Source organism: Quercus robur, chromosome 1 (assembly GCF_932294415.1).
Source record: "Quercus robur chromosome 1, dhQueRobu3.1, whole genome shotgun sequence".
Taxonomy (NCBI): domain Eukaryota; kingdom Viridiplantae; phylum Streptophyta; class Magnoliopsida; order Fagales; family Fagaceae; genus Quercus; species Quercus robur.
The window spans coordinates 21,791,404-21,809,520 of record NC_065534.1 but is presented as its reverse complement, the minus strand read 5'-3'; the positions used below and the strand labels follow the sequence as shown (position 1 = coordinate 21,809,520).

General features: G+C 34.2%; 1 protein-coding gene across 1 annotated transcript; it reads left to right on the top strand.

Annotated features, from left to right (window-relative positions):
• Window positions 1-3,546: 3,546 nt before the first annotated feature.
• Window positions 3,547-13,494, top strand: LOC126725453 (SNF1-related protein kinase regulatory subunit beta-3). The gene is made up of 4 exons (XM_050430210.1): window positions 3,547-3,651; window positions 3,966-4,055; window positions 12,592-12,693; window positions 12,766-13,494. Exons 3-4 carry the CDS (start codon window positions 12,667-12,669, stop codon window positions 13,090-13,092), a joined length of 354 nt encoding a protein of 117 aa, XP_050286167.1. The 5' UTR covers window positions 3,547-3,651; window positions 3,966-4,055; window positions 12,592-12,666; the 3' UTR covers window positions 13,093-13,494.
• Window positions 13,495-18,117: the final 4,623 nt, after the last annotated feature.

The following is an 18,117-nucleotide window of genomic DNA, read 5'->3' as shown; positions in this document are numbered from 1 at the left end:
TTTCATTTTTCTTAAATAAGTATTCTAAATTTGGGTGGAGTTTCATTGATTTGAAATGAGAAGTTTTAAATTATATGTAATTTGTACTTTAATTGATATTATTATGATATAAAATTTGTATAGAATTTATTTGTATGTAGTTAGTATAATTTACATGCTTGCAAAATATAAATGATTTTGGATCATATATTTTTAAACGGGTTGAAATGAGTTAAATTTGTGTCAACCCAACACAATCTATTCATTAAACAAGTTAAAATGGAAAACATCATTGTCAATTCGTATACAACCTATCTATTAAATATATAACATGGGTTATGTCAAGTCATATTAAACTTGAGAGATTCTAACGTAATTATTAAATGAGTTATGTTTGGATTGACCTATGTAGCGGAGTATTCCAATCTCAATATGATTAGCCAATACAAATTATGACCCCTACCCCCTTCCTCGGGAGAATCTACACATGCTTAACGCATGCCCAATAAGGGAGGCCCGTTGTTGTGGACTAGTGAATTCCATAGGGATCCATTGCCTTCTCAAGCATAATAGGAACAAAGTTTTAACCTTTGCCAGCCCATTCCTAGTAGCTTGGTAGGCTGACTACTATGTTAGGCCTGGGTATCAATATATGGGCTCAGTTGATTCATGACCCCATTTATGGGCTTATTTGGGCTCCAAACCAATGCCATTAGTCTACTACTATTCATAATAAATACGGGCCCATATTGAAGTGACCATGTCATGGTCAGTATGTTTATTCGGCCAACCAAGAAAAAAAAAATTGCCATGAAATATGGTGCTCAATGGCTTCTTAAATCTTAACAATGTATTTACACTATAATTTTTTTATAAAAAAAAAAAAAAAAAAAAAAAAAAAAAAAAAAATTTGTATTTACACGCAATGTTTGTCTCAAAAAAACAAAAAACAAAAAATAGAACAAAACACACAATTTGTGTGTGTGTTTTAAACCCTTATACCCTTATTCGTATTCCCATCATAATAAAATTCATATATATATATATATAATAATAATAATAATAAGTGAAGTTGAGAGAAACTCAAATTAAAATTTCAAATTAGAGTTCATGCGTCATGTGTCCTAAATTATTTATTTTTAAAGAGTTTTATTTCTAAATTTTAGAATCAAATGTGGGACTACATCATAAATATTCATCCAAGTGATTTATTAAGTACAAAAACCAAAGAGTCTAGAATAAATTAATCGTAAAAAAAAAAAGTGCTTCACAATAATAATATAAAATAGACAATTTACATTTTATACATAATAAAATCCTTACAAATTTTTTTAAAGAATTAACAAAATATAAAAATGACTATCAATAGTATTTAAATTATATATATATATATATAGGAATTATATTATACTTCTTATTGTATATTTTTAAGTGTATTCATGCATATGCATGAGGTTACAAGTTAGTTTTATTATAATATTTGGGATCAAATTTTTTTTTTTTCAAATATATATATTGATGATGCACAGAAAATCATTAGCTAAATGCTCCGGGTTTCGATGATCTAGTGACTACTTGAAAGGCCTGAAAAGAAAAATACACGATCAAAGGTGACCGGAGCAAACCGGCCAAGAACCCTTCGATGCTTGAGTTAGTTTCTCTCTTAAATTCTAGAGTTCCAACTTTTTGGGAGTTGTCTAAAAACTTACCTTCATTTGATTTGAATGAGTGTTTATATAGTGTGCTCTTGAAATGATTACTTGTCTTGTAATTTCCCCTATATTTGAGAAGGTTAGAGGGTTCAAGGTTAACTTCCACAACCGCTATAAGAGTTAGAATATTTTATCTTTATCTTCTATAACTGTCGTTGGAAGTTAAGTACTGAGTATGAAGTTATAGCGATGAACTAGGATCTTACTCATGCCTCGAAATAATAACACGTGGTTCAATTTACTAGCTCTTGTAGATAAATCTTTATGGAATTTTCCAAGCGTCGGGGGTCATCCAGGTGCTTTCCTCCTGGATGACCCATATGTCTTTGGACGATCGTTTTGAAAGGTACTTCCATTCTTGTCTTCTTGGCTTGGACGATCCTCATAGACGAATTGGAGTTGGTTCAATTTTCAGTTCACCATTATATATAATAGTCAAATTTTAAAAAATGGAGTGACTCCCAATTTTAAAAAGCAGAAAACAATCATGAGCTATTGAGCTCTTCTAACCATCATTATTATTTAAATAATATTAGGTTTCATGGGTTCGCTTTTGATTATGTTCTACTAACAATATGATCCACGTTATCGTGGGTTCCAACTAGCTCAACTGGTAAAATCTCTGATAGTTGAATAAGAGATCTAGAATTCATTCCCTTCCTACACCGAAAACTAATTGGTGTCTTAGTCTGATGATGAAAAGCTATTATCAGGAGCGGACGCCATAGATTGAAACTCTCTCTAAAAAAAAGTATGATACACGTTATATTTAGAGTGTTGTCATGTAAACAATTAGTTGATAATTAATTCATAGATGCCCTCAACTCAATCCAATTAATTTGAATAACAAGTGTAGAGAATAAAAATTTTACAACTGTTAAAGTTGATAAGTAGTTATTGTTAGATACAAAAAGTAATATTAGTAATGAATCCAAATTAGAACTAATAAAAATTGTCAACTTAATTATTGTGAAAATTATTGTGTCTGTGAGGTTATTCTATATAGAGAGATTGACTTATATTTTCCATAACATTTTTCACAACACTTTTACAACAAATCTTAAATAGCAAGCTGTGAAAAATATTTAAATCTTAAATATCTTAAATTAGAACTAGTAACAACTTAACACCTAGAATTTGTTGTGAAAAATATTGTGAATGTAGCACTTTAAAAAAAAAAAAAAAAAAAAAAAAAAAAAAAGAGCAATACAAAAAAAATTCACAACTTTTTTCACGATAGTTGAGTTGGCAAATTTTTACTAATTCTTATCTAGATCTACTATTAACATCACTCTTTTACTTATCGCTATCAACCTGTAACATCAATAGGCGTAAAAAGTTTTGTCAAATTTTTTGTATCTATAGACTTAAAAAAAAATGTTTTTCATGTTCATTAATAGTAATTTTGCATCCCCAATTGCTTCAAGCCACCCCTGCCTTCAAACTAAAAACAAGGCTAGTTACAGCTATTGAGTGCAACATATTTTCAATTTAAAAATTAATTACAAGAAAAAAAGAGTTTAAAGGCAAAACAACCATATTTAAGATTTTAAAACAGAGAAAGTACCATGTAAATTTATATTATAAAGTTTTTTTTTGGGTCAAATATATTATAAAGTTAAATACACCAAAAGTGATAAATGTTATACACATTTATAAATGAATGTGCAATATTTTTCATTTTTATAATTGTGTACAGCATCTAACACATTTATTATTTATTTATATGTTTGTGTTTACATTGCACATAATAAAAAATAAATAAAAAAATCGTCGCTACGTACATTGTTTTCTACTACTCGTTTTTGTACTGAAGTAAAATAGTGAATACTGATTTGAGAAAACTAAAAAAACAATATTCATGTCGGATTCACTTTGCGGATTCACCTAGGAAATACAGTCCCTTCTGTTGGTTCCTCTCCTTCTTCTTCTTCTTCAACTACCATCTCAGAATTGTCAGGCAAGATTTTTTGTTTTCTTCTACTTTTCATTATAATATCTGGGTCTCCTTCTTCTACTTTTACTTTTTTTTTTTTTTTTTTCTTGTAAGCATAATATATTGAAATCCCTTTTTTTTTTTTTTGGGGGGGGGGGGTCTTTATTTTGTTTTTGTTTTTGTTTTTCCCTCCTAAAGTTATGGTCTTTCGTTTACTATTTTGACAAAATTGAGGCTTTGGCTTGAAATTGGTAGGGTAAGACCGTTGGAGACTTTGTTTTGTTGAATTATTTGATGGGTTGCGTTTGATTTCATCTGGGTTTCACTGATTTTTGCAGATAAGCCTTTGCTCTGGGGAATTTAGCTCTTCTATCTGTAGAGGAGTGTGGCACTCAGAAGCTATTGGTTGGTAATTGCAGTCCTATCTGGTCAGTGTTTTATTCTTTTCGTCACTACAAAATTTAATGTTTAGCATATTGTAGCTTTTTTGTATTTTGTGTGGTTGGAGTAGATTAATCTTTGTGCTTCCGAAGTTGATTACTTTGAGAGATTGTGCATGCTTTTTTGAGGATATTTAGGTTTGCTTAGGAATTCTGATACATGGAAGCTGAATCTTGTTTGAGGGAAGTAGGAATTCTCTGGATCAATTACTCTACCTGTTCTTTTCAATTTCTCATTGTTGATGCACATTTATAAGTGGGTTTTCTTTATTTATAAAACCAGAAAGAGGATGTTGTTTTGATGCTGGAAAGAAAATTGTGATGTGCAATTAAGAAGATTGCTTACATTGATTCGTGAAGGCAACCCCATCTTAATTGGGATTATGGCTCAGTTGAGTTGTGTCGCTTACACCAAAGCCATGTTGATATTCAAGTTGTGTTTGACTTATTCTCCAAAATTTGGATTTTCCTGTAAGAATTGAGAAATTTAACAACATACCAACCACACTACATTTCTTGTGTTTTTGCCTACTTTATAAGTGATTTCCTTCAAGTACTTTAAAGAGAATGTGGCGATTATTTTGTATAAATCAACTCTTACTGGAGGTTAGGTTGATTCATTAGCTTAAATAAATGTGTGTCCTACCAAGCACCTACAAGTTTGCAATTTAAACCATGGCTAGCCTTTAGTTTGTATTGCTCCATTTCTTGTACTTATTTTGTTATGGAGCTACTATTTTATAATGGAGCTTCTTCCATTAGATTGTAAGGGTGGTGCTAGTTGCAATCCTATTCCAGTTCTTAAAATTCTCTTATTTTCAAGGATGAAACCCCTGGTTTCATCTTTTAGTTAATGCTTTCAATATCTTTCTTGTCTGGCCCTCTTGAAAAAGAGGGGATCATACTGCACCCATATTATTTTCTATCAAAAAACAGGATCTTGAAATAAACAAGAAGCCAGTCATTTCAGCTTCACTTTTTATTCTCAAAAAAAAAGAAAAAAGAAAAAGAAAAAAAAAGAAAAGTATAACAAAATTTAAAGGATACGTTACTGTTGTTGATGCTCTATTTGACTTGTTCTTTTTTGTAATTGCAAAAAAGAAAATGAAATGGTGAATGCTTATAGAATGCCAACTACTAAGTGAAGACTTTCTGCTTCATTTAAAATAAGGGAAGGGGGAGGCGAAGTTTATCCAAGCATTGTTGAACAATGGATGTAGTTCCATTATATTTCTAGATGCGTTAAATTTGAGGGAGGTTGGACCTTGGTGCAATGGCAAGTGCCATCCATGCAAGGGATTTGTCATGGGTTTGAATTTGGGAATCGGCTTCTTCAAAATTAGGGGTAAGGTAGCATACCAACTATCGTTCCCAAACCCAGTAGAAGCAGGAGCCCTGTGCACCTAGTACTAGCTTTTTAGATTTATTGAATTTGAGTTTTAATTCTTTGGGAGTGGATAGATGCATATCATGTGTATTTGAACTATCTCCTCTTTTGAATAGAATTATTTTTAGTTATAAAATAATATGTAATTCCATTTTTGTGTTCATATATGATTTCTTCCCTATTTCATGGTTTTAGGTTTTTATTTATTTATTTTTACATGTTTATGGCTTTGGGGTTTTCATGTTTTCTTTATGAGATATATTTACTAAGCCAATCGCCCCATCTCCTATACCTGGTTGCTTCTTGCCTACCAAAGTGTTTTGTTTTCCTAGGACTAGCAGCTCCTTTTTCCTTTCTAATTTCTTTGTAAGAAAGCCGTTTTTTCCTCAGGTCCTTCCCTGACCTTATATGGAAAATGAAATGCTTAAGGAAAAGGGCCCTCCATGCTAACACAATCCCCATGAATGTGATCGAAGTTTGGTGATTGAGTTTCAAACATAAATGGATTTAGATGAGTAGTTGATAGAGAACTTATTGGGTTTATGAAGGAAAGGAGGGTGTGTGATTCGTGTGTTTGTGATGGTGGGATTGGATGCTCTAGCAAACTGACATGTAGTTCTGATGACTAAGAAAAGGGGGAAAAAGTTTATTCAAAGTCTGAAACCAAGATTGATCCCATCGTCTTACATTAGTTGCTTCCCAAGATGTAATCCCAGTTTTCTATCACTCTCCAAATCAAAAGGCAAGCATGGGATTTTGTTACAACTAAAACTAAAGGACGATCTTAAAGTATTTCATGTGGACAATGTCAACACTTAAAGCATGAATGACTGCTTTTTTTTTTTTTGATAAGTAATGAATGACTGCTTTTTTTGTTGCATGTTTCTTTTATTTTCTCATTTGTTTTTTTTTTCAAATATGTATGGGTGCTGATTCCGACCCTTCTGACCACCTCACATTCTTCTTAGGAATTCTTTATAGCAAATAGAGAGATAGAGAGGAACAGACAGCTGTGGGGGTTGGGGAAGGGGGGCTGTATGATCTCAGAAAAGAGATAGAGGAGGCTTCAAAGACTGATTTGAATAGACTTTAAATAGTATTGATTCAAAAATTATCCTTCAAATTGACCTGGGGCTTTGGAGACTCCTTTTTTGCTTTCTTCATTGAATATCCTTTTGCTCCAAAGATAGCGTCAAAGGTTACACTATGATTTGGGTAGAATTCAAATACAGTTCCACAAAAACTATGCTTTAAATAAGATTTATTCTGAATTTTGCATGGATAAGTTAAACGTTGAAATGGCTAAAATTATTTTTCTTTTTTTAAATGTGGCTCTTAGGAGACTGTTACTCTTGATGCTATTGAACTTATGCATATCTCCACCCCCCCCCCCCCCCCCCAAACTCTTCCCCCCTTCTCCCTTCTTTGTCATTATATTTGATTCATTTTTCCTTTTATTTTATCCATGTCTTGGAATAATGTTTAGGAATAAAGTTTCTCCTCCTTGGTACTTGATGCAATGCAGCACAAGTTCAGAAGGAAATTGGGAGAGGCAATAGAACAAAGAAAACGAAAAGAGAGGCCTAGGAATCAGCCCCTAGGTGCTTTGAAGCACTAAGCAGGAAACCTAGTAAACACCTAATTTGTCAACAATCAGCACCCAGCCATTAGAAAATTCCAACATAAAAATTTATTCATCAATCATCTGTGTCCCTTATCTTTACGGTTTATTGGAGCCTGTTTTTGAATAGGCTTCCAGGAAACGTCAATAAAAAAGATTAAATGTAATTCTACATAATCCTAAGTCCTAATTAAGTGACATCGGTGGAAATCAAATTCAAATGAGCAACAATTTTGGTGTTCACACCAAAACTCATGGTTTGAGAGAGACTTGACTCTATTGAGTATAGCTCTGAGTAGTACTCTAGCATGTTAGGGCTAGCTGCTGCAGTTGGAACTTGGTTGTCCCTTCCAATGAGCTAGGTAGTGCTGAACTCTTCTGTTCTTAGTGAAAACAATTTGTTAATACAAAATAGCATTGATATGTTCTTTATGTGCTGGTGGAGGGTTTAGTGCTATTGGATTATAGAGTTTTCAATTGGATCATGAGGGGAAGGCTCATTGAAAGGAGTGTCTAGAATGACAATTGGACCTTTATAAAATGCAATATCAATGAAATAAGTTTTAAATCACTTTAACATGATTTAAAACTCTGAATGGTCTAAGAGAAACCTGCTTGTGCCTAACCTATGTTGACTTTGAAATAAGATCTATACAGGCTTTATAGGTTTGTAACCAAGCACTTCAAAGAGTCACATGCCTATGGCTCTATGGACTCCTTATTGGATGCTTTTCAGAATTTTTTGGGCTTATGGTGTACAAATACTCTTCTTTTGTCACTTCTTTAGGTTGTGATAATGCTCACTTAACTTCATTCATCTTAGATGCCTCAACTTCTTTAGGTGTCTCAACTGTTCACTATTACCCGTTCATTGGTGTTTCTAGGTTCCCTAGGGTTAACATGATTTGAATAGTTTAAATTGAGTCCTAACCCAGATTCCTATTGAAAGGGGTCTAATAGTATTTCTTAGGAGGTAACATGCCCTCGATATCAACATTATAACTTCTCATATGGGAAGCTTGGTTTGGTTTGTCACAAATCATCATGTTGAGGGAAGCTGCTACTTTATCTAATCAAGTGTTATTCCTAACAGTGTCTTGGGTCAGGTCTTGGATGTCTTAGGTAGCTTTTAATATGGTTTGTAGGGCTTGTTCCACGATAAACTAATCAACATTAACAACTAATAAGTGTACAAACCAATAGTGATTATAGTAATGGATTTTCTAGATCAAATTCACTAAGCACTACAAAAATATTAAAACCATTTTATAATGACAATTGTGTCCACAAAGGGGGGGGGGGGGGGGAGGGAAGAAATCAAACCTTGGTTGGGATATTTTTTACCTAGATCACAATTGGAGATGGCTCAGTGTGTGGGCTTGTGTTGTTCTGGGAACAAGCTTGGCCATGCTATTGTGGTTGTTGTGTCACAGACTAAGGCTAATGGGCCCCAACAATGTTAATGTTTATGGACAACATTAATGTGTAATACTACTGAGGGGCCTAATGAATTCTTCTTTAGCACAATTACTATGAGGATTTCCCAGTTTAATCCAAAATGGTCACTCAGAGCCCAAAGGTTGAAGTTGATTCATAGAAGCGATTGAGGTGTCACAATTTTAGAGGTGATGAGAGGAGGTAAGGGGTTTGATAGATTGTGAGCAGGCTATGGGTTGTTGCTTTGGGGTTTTGTTGGAGAACTGGATTGAGGGTATGCTCTGATTCCAAATTGATGCATTTATAAGTTCAAGAGGAAATTGGGAGAGACAAGAAGAATAGAGAAGAGAAGGTAGGCTTAGGAATCAACATCTAAGTTGCCTGGAATCAGCACCAATCAGGCAATCCTAGGAATCATCATTGCCAAGAATCCGCACCTAGTCATTGGAAAATTCAAACATAAAAATTTATTCATCAATCATTTGTGTCCCTTTTGTTTATTGGGGACCTTTTAGAATAGTTTTCTAGGAATCCTCCGTATGGAAAATAATTAAACCATAAACATAATCCCGCATGATCCTCAATCGTAATAAAATTACATCAATGGAATTGGAAATTAAATTCTAGCAATTGGTGTCTGCACCATGATGTGTTGGGCTGGAATAAACCAAATGTAGCATAGAGTTACAAAGTAAATTTGGAGCTAGGTTAGATTACGGAGTTCTTTTTAAACAATACACTAGAAAGGAGAATTGGGATCCCTTATAACTTTTTTTTTTTTTTTGATAGGTAATATAAGAATATTATTGATGAAAAAATGAAAAAGAAACATACAATGTGTTCATGAGAATGAACACAGCAAAGCACAAAACAGAACACAAAAGAAAACAATCAGGAGACTAAACTAAGTATCCGTTTAGATACAGCTGAAAACTAAAAACTGAAACTGAAAATTGAAAAACACTGTAGCAAAATAATTTTTAAATGTGTGAATAGTACCGTGAGACCCATTTTTAATGAAAAAGTTGCTGAAAAGTGTAGTTTGTGGGATCCATGAACAGTGCACGAGAGCACTGTTCACAGAAGAAAAGTCAAAAAGTTACGGCTGGAAAAAAAAAAAAAAAAAAAAAATCTGAAACGCAAACGTGCATCTGGGAAGCGAAGCGCAAAACGCGATTCCCAAACGCACTCTAAGAGAAGAAAATAACTGAGCAATAGAAGAACATTCTATAAAACCTCAGCACCGAGACCAATCAAAAAGACTTCTCTGGCACAAGCCTATTAACTCAACCAAAGACTCCTCAGAATCTTCAAAGGACCGACGATTACGCTCCATCCATATAGTCCCTTATAACTTTAAATGGTTGCTTCAAGGTCATGTAATACATTAGTTATTCATTCAATAAATTACATTGATAGATAGTGATAAGAGCTGGAGCAAATTATCAACAGAAGAGTTGGCCATCTCTTCCTGGATTAATTGCATTTCACTAGGTTAATTCTTGTCTTATAAGTTATAATACTAGCGTGCAGGTCAAGACTATTCCTTTTGTGTGTGTGTGTGTGTGTTCTCTTGTTTGGATTGGAATCCCAAATATTTGAAGTTAAGGCTGTGTTTGTTTCATGTAAAATATTTTCCGGAAAATACTTATTTTCCGGAAATGCTATTTTCAGGAAAGGAAAATATTTTTAAGTGTTTGGTTGCATTTCAGAAAATGTTGTGAAAAATATTTTCTGGTGTTTGGTTGTGTTGTCGAAAATACCATTGAAAACACATTTTCTACTTGTTGCTCACATTTTCTCACATTTTCTTATCTGCCAAACAAATACATAATTTCATCCCTCAATCCAGAAACACAAATAAAACCCAGAAAAAAAAAATTCATAATCCGGTCAAATTGAGAGAAGAAGGAAGAGAAAGAGGCGATTGGGTTCGACGAGAGGCGAGATCGCGCGGCGGAGGCGAAGGCGAGATCGTGCGGCGGAGGCGAAGGCGAGATCGCGCGGCGTGGTGCTGCAATCGCGATCGGCATGGTGCTGCGATTGCGATCGGCTCGAAGGCGAGATCGCGATCGAGGACAACAAATCTGGGTTGAGGACGATCGGTTTTGGGGTGCGATGAGAACGATTCAAAGTCGAAGTCGAACGGCGAAGTCGAAGGGTGCGATTTGAAGTCGAAGTCGAAGGGCTCTGGGCTTTGGGTTCGATCTCTCTCTGGGTGCGATCTCTCTGGCTGGAGCTTGGCTGGCCGGAGGGTGTGCTCTCTCCCTCTCTCTTCTTCCTCTATCTCACTCTCACTCAGCTCTCTCTCTGTTTTCCGAAAAATGGTATTTGAAGGTAAAATAAAAACGGAAATCATTTTACACCCCAACACCCGGTCAATTGAAAAGCATTTCCGGAAATGCTATTTTCCATGCGCAACCAAACACCCACATTTACGGAAAAGCATTTTCGGAAATGATTTTCACTCAAAACAAACACAGCCTAATATACATGAGTGATGTAGGGCCTCTAGATTGTCTTGCTCCTGTTTGTTAAACGCTGCTCTGTTTTTTTTTATTAGTAATAAAGATGTATATTCAAGAAAACTGCCTTATGCAGAAAAACATAAGGCAGAGAAAAATTACATAAAGAGAAGAGAAAAAAAAAAGAAAAAAAAAAAGAAAAAAGAAAAAAAAGACAAAAAGAAAGAAAAGATACTAATTACAAAGGAGAGAGCTAAGAAACATAGGGAGAGAATCACTAGTGGCGAGTCCCAAAGCCCTCGACCAGTCATAAAGGGAGCCACTGAAAGAAGCCAATAGCTGGTCATCAAAACTTTCCATGTCCTCAAATGTCCTCCAATTACGTTCCCTCCAAAGACATCACATTAGGCACAACGGAGCTAAATTCCAAATGCTAGACAAATGCGTTCTAGGCCAATTCCACCAACCAAAGAGAGTGTCTGCATGCCATGAGAACTGCAGTACATAAGCTGGGTTTTTAAGTGAGCTCCGCAATTTTATCTCTCAGCACTAAAGAAAAATCATATTGAAACTCAAGGAATATATCATTTTCAATTGAAGATTATGACAGCATAATTTTGGAATTTATAGAAAGAATGTCATGGGTAGTGGGTACTATTCAGTATCAATGTCGTTATCTGAGATTAAATCATCCTGATCAGTACCACAGAAATTAAAAATTATCAGAAGGGAATAGAGCCAATCAATGTCATATATCTCAAGAAAAGGATGTGAATAAATCATTTAAATGAACCCAATTATCATGGAAAATATAGTGATTTTCTAATCATTTTTTTTTTATATAGAATTTTTCAGAATTAAGCTGATATTGTTTATAATAATCAGCAATATAGTTACAGAACTAAACAGGCTTTGAAAATTGTAATATTGATTTGTTTCTGATAATCACCAAACTAGGGGAAGAAACATATTATTTTTTATGTGGGCTTGGGATTTAATGCTGTTGATCCCATGATGTAAAATTGTTTAGTTGCTTTTTAGCCAAGTGCCTTGTAGGTTGTAGCTCAACTGGGGCCTCCTAGTGTTTCCAACGGATATGTTCAGAGTTTAAATCTCCCGTCCCCCATTGTAACTATTGAATTATTAAAAAAAATAAAAAAATTTAATTGCTTTTTGACCAAATTTATTGTAAACTATATTAGGGAACTACAATTTCCAGAACCATAATGGCTGGGACCCTCCATGTGAGAGGTGGGTATGGAAATAGACATTATAAGTGCAGAAATAGCATGTCCTTTATATAATAGGATGCAAATTGAACTCCACCTTTGTTGTGTGAAAATTTTTATATATATTTTTGTAACAAAGTTTTTAACACAAAGAAAGAAAGTTATTTTATGCAAAGCACTAGCATATAACCTTCTGTTGATCTTTATGAGAAAGAATTCTAATAAGAACACAAATATCTCTGTCTGGCTGATTTTGAATAGTTGATAGAAAGTTTTGCTGAATGGAATGGATATGCTAGTTGTAGAAAATAGTTTATGTAAATATTATTCAATTCACTACCAGTATATCTTGATATGCTTACAGGATAAATTGCCCTCTTTCCAGGCTCATCAGTACAACAGTCACCATAATCTTCCTCAGTTGATGATTTTCTGCTGTTAGTTGGGTTCTTGTTTCAAGATGAACAACCAGTACGGTGAAGAGCATGTAAGCCATGGAACCTGGGTGTTTGATTACTAATATCAAAAGACTCTTAAACAAATTAAATCCTTTGTGCAGGATGAAGCAACTGTTGCGGGATTCGAAGTTCCAGACTCACCAGATTCAAGTTACAACAACGCGTACCCTGGTAATGAAGATGAGGCACGGGACCCACCTGTTGTCCCTACACATCTGCAAAACACCTTGCTTAGCTACCCAGCAAGCAGAGATGCTGCTGGAACTATTCCATTACCACAGAATGTGATTCTCAACCATCTTTACATTGAGAACAGGGAAGCCCCACGATCGGTAGTGGCTCTCGGTTTCACTCACCGTTTCCGTCAAAAATTTGTTACAGTTGTGCTTTACAAACCAGTTCATAGAAGGGGAAGTACAAGTGCTTGACTTGCATATAGGAGAGAAATCATTAGGTTGCTTTGTTTGACCTTGTTATGATGCCATTAATCATGATTGACCCAAATACAAAATTAGCCGTGAAGGATATTTATTGCGTCACAGCAACTGATGCACTAGATTTGTTTTATTAAAGTTCTGTTTAGACTTGAGTCACTGATAGTGTCATGACTCATGAAAGGCTAGACTTGCTACACACACTGTTTTCCTCCCATTATTTTTTTTCTCACTTTTATATGGTATTGGTTGAGCTATTATGCTTACCATGAAATGTGAGAATTCATTTGTAATGCGTGGTATTATATGCATGCATACGTGGAAATTATTTCCGGGGCAGGTCTATGTAGATTAGCATGCCTTTCCTGATGACAAAATATTCTCGTTTTGGTTGTACTGGGATTTTTTTTTTTTTCTTTTCTTTTTCATTATTATTGTTATTATTGAATAAAAAAGGTTTCTCGTGTACCATTGGGCCTTGATGGGGGCTATTATCATGGACACAATTATTCATTAAAATGCCAATACTTGTACCGTCCAATTCTTGTCAGGTATCATGTAAATCGATACGAGGACTCATAATATCATGCCACACCGCGTGTTGGTGGTTGTATTGGTAACTTGTCTTGCAACCTAGTGTTTAGTATTATCCAACTCTCAAAATAGGATAGGAGTGCCAGACCCACAAACTCACAAAACTTATTTAAGACAGGTGCAACTATGCAAGGCACTTGATTTGATTGTTTATATACTATAAGAATTTTATAAATAATCTTAACTAGTCAAGCATTTACGGTAGGTAGTTATCACACCCCCTACCTAGACATGAGATTAATTTATACAAATGCATTATTGGTGTAGGGGCTAAAAGTTGAGAGGCCTGTTATGCTCGTTTAGGCTTAGATTTAGGCCCAATATAATTTGTTTATAGAGATGAGTATGTGGACCAACACTTGGGCTTCCTGACTTACAGCTTGGAGAATAAAAGAAAAGGCTTGAATCTATGACTTGTCAACAACAAGATATATAAAAAGATAAAAATTCTTATTTATCTTTCTCCTCGAGTTGGTTAAGGATCACCTTTATACTCAGAGAAATTAACAATCAATGTTTTAAGAGTTTGAGTTTTTGTTTTTGTTTTTGTTTTTTTTTTTGTTTTTTTCTATTCACTTGGGATATTTTACCTTTTATAACCATCCAATTTCCATCTCAGCCTCCCACTTGGAGGGCTGCTAATCTTCCTTTAGATACTTGTCCCATCTTTGCATTGCTGATGGTGGCTGAGTAAGGCATAGGTTGTATGGGCATTGTTCATGTGTCATTCTACTATTAATGTGGCAAGCTGGGTTGTTACAATGTTTTTAATGCGGAGGTGATGGTTGCTTTATTGGAAACTTCTTTTTCCTCTCACTTGCATTTGTCATTGCAACCTCTTTAGTTCTTTGGTTCTCAATTCAGGTGGCTTCCCCCTCGACTCCCATGGGGCACCCTTTATGGTGCCTCCTCGAGTGTGGGGTACTTCTCGAGTTTACTTGTTCGTTGAACATATTGGGTATCTCAGCTAGGCCAAGCCTAGTTTGGAAGTGGGTCGGGTCCAGTCACTCCTCGGGCTTGTTTTGACAAGGGTGCCACTTCCAAACCCCCCATAATTGGCTATTGTGGAATGCTTCAATCAATTCCCCAGATTGTGTTCATTGCTTAGGTCTTCAAGGATAATTTACTCTCTCCTCTTTAATTTCTTAAACAAAAGGGGGGAAATGTATGCATTAAAAGTGGACTAGAAACATGTTTCTTCTTCTCTTAAAGAAATTTCTTGTAGGGGAGCTGAATTTTCCAAGGCAACGTTTGTATCCTTTTTAATTTTTTAATTTTTACTATAGTATTACAAATGTTAGGATTATGAGGTCTTCCTTATTTAAGTTATTTCCCAACAGCTCTATAGGAAGATTTAGGAACCATTTGAGTCCCTATGCAGCTCCATGTTTATTTAGACATTGTAAAGTGTAAACGACAAAATCAACAGTTAAAAAATATCTTAAGAAATAAATCTCTACCAAAACCAGAAAATGAGCTTTACAAAGAACATTATACTTTCAAATTTTACAATTTAAAACATGCAAACCCCAGGGGGGAAAAAAATCTAACATTGAGAACAGCAAAATCACCGCTTAAAAGATAAATTTCTACCAAAATCTTTAAAGCAATTAACATTATACTTTCAAAGTTCAGAATTTAAATAAATTGAACAAATCCTACAGTTTTTTCTCCCAAACAGAACCACTTAGGTTTATAGAGTAAAAAAAATCATCGTAAAATGTATCATTTAAGATTGAATTTCCAAATCAAATAAACTGGTGGCAGTACAGTGGTTTGATGGTGGCGGGGACCTTAGATATCTCTCTCTCTCTACGTAAAAAAAGTATTCACGTGCGTATACTTTTCATTTATTATAATTTAGGGTTAATGCATTTTCCAGTTACAAATATATTTAGGAGAGTGATGAGATTTATGTGTCTGTGGCTGAATTTATTTTTTTCTCTTATCACGCCTTTAGGTATTTTGTGATTGGAAAATGTATCAACCCTTAATTATGATCAATGAAAAGTATTGATCTTTAGAAAGAAAAAGAAAAGAAAAAGAAGAGCATGTGATATGCTTAATCAAGGAATGTGGAAGAGCCTACTATATATTTATGCATTATTTTTGGCTTCCAGCTGGGCCATTATCTTATTTGTTGGCCCAACAATTGTCAATTAAAAAAAAATTATATATATATATATATATATATATATATATAACTGATACACTTAATTACATAACTTATAACTAGTTGAAGTGGTGTATAGTTACATTCACATGAATCCAACAATTTTTTTCTCACTCGGCCACTTTAACGTGTAAATTGGGGGGGGGGGGGGGGTGAGTTAATGAAAAAGAAAAAGGAAGGAGAAATATTTGTGTGTGCGTTTTTTTTTTTTTTTTTTGGGTGGCAATCAATGAAATTTTATGATAGCAATTGATGATCTTGTTGTTTGGAGTGCATGCAACCATGCGTTCCATCTCCCTTGCATCCTGAAATGGGTGAATTCAGTCACAGACCTCTTAAACACATTGCCAAATGTGTAGCAAACTCTAGGAGATGACAGTTCAAAGAATGAGAGCAAATCAAAACAAATACTAGAACAATTGCAACCCAAAGAACTAATCAAATTGAAACCAAGTAATGGAAAAGGAAAACGTAGATGTAAAAAAAAAAAGGCACATTCCCATTTGGAGGAAACAAAGAGATGTCAGGAATAAGGATGTGGAGAAACAGAACAACATAGTAACTGCTTCATGATAATAACTTTGGAATTTTGAAAATACACAAACTTAAAAATAAAAATTCAGAGAATTATATGACAAAATAAAAATTCAGGGAATTATAGGAACAAATGGACAAAACCAACGGACAAACTCAGAGGCTATTCCCAATTGCCACAATCTTCTCAAAAAATTATATGACAAAATTCTAAAATCTAAATAGAAAAAAAAAAAATGAAGAGAATTTGGCACAATAAGTCGTGCAAAGGAAATGCTATATTGGATGATTTTGCAAACTCAACCCAGACCCAGTAAACAAACACAAAGAAGGATTAAGAGATGAGGAGGATACTGGGATGTAAACTGTCGGTTTTTTTAGCCCGATAAGCTAATTTTGCAAACATTTTAGTTATTTAACAAAAATTGAAACATATTAGTTATGTGACCATTTTTAAAACTCTAAGACTAGTTCCATGGAAAAAAAATCAAGAGATGATTTTTTTTTTTTTTTTTTTAAAGTTTTTAGTGGAACTTGAGTTTCAGAAACTCAAGTTCTTTACATTGGAACTCGAGAGAGAGTCTGAAATTATAGTAGAAAAGAGAAAAAATGGAGAGAGAGAGAGAGAGAGAGAGAGAGAGAGAGAGAGAGAGAGAGAGAGAGAGAGAGGATATTTGCTACAAATGTGAATTGAGTCGTTAAAGAGAGCAAATTGTCGTTAAAGAGGGCATAATTGCCAGCAACGCCATGAAGAACTCATAACCACAGTATTTCTCTTGATATATATTTTTTAAAAGAAAAAAAATGATTATGGATTAGATTTTTTTTTTTTGGTAATGGGTTAAATGAGTTACAAATTTGAATGATTATGGATTTTTATTTTGTTTTTGAATAGGTTTTTTGTTTAATAATTTGTTTACTTTTATTCGGTTTAGTCTTGTTTTTGTTTGGGTTATTTTTGTTATTATTTGGGCTAATTTTTATTGTTATTATTTAAGTTTTTTTTTAAAGGTTTAAGGATTATGTTTTAGGGGGCCAAAATTATTTTTGGAATAATGTTTCATCCACAATATTTTTCACAACAAATCTTATGTAGCAAGCTGTTATTGGTGGGGGAAAAAGTGATATCAATATTAGGCTCAAATTATAATTAGTAACAACTTACGATATATGATTTGTTGAGAAATTAATGTGAAAATATTATGGATACAACATCACTCTTATTTTTGTTGAACTCAAATTTTTGTAATTCTCAAGTCGTAGTGGTTAAAATATGTTAATTTAGTATATAATTTTTTTGATGTGTATATATACACACACATATATATTGTGGGAGCCGGTTAATCAATAATTATTAAAATTGTGTTAACTTGGCTTGTGGTCCATCCGAGGACGTTAAGCCATTCGAGGAGGCCCATATAAGGTTATAAGGGGAATCAAATGAAAAGAGGAGTAGATATCACATAAGATGGGTCCAGTATTCGTCCGAGGACAAAATCCTTCTCGGCAATATGTGTTCGAGGACGACCTGAACGTCATATTGTTACAAACACACTTCAGATCTACATTACCACTAAAGGTGGGACATGAGACCAAGGGTAAGAAAGAAAAGATAAACAAATATCTTTAACAACTGCTGCCTCTGCATTAAATGCTTCTCAACCAACTCTCTGGTTGCATTAATGTGGAGGTGATGCCTGAACGGTGATAAAGCAGCC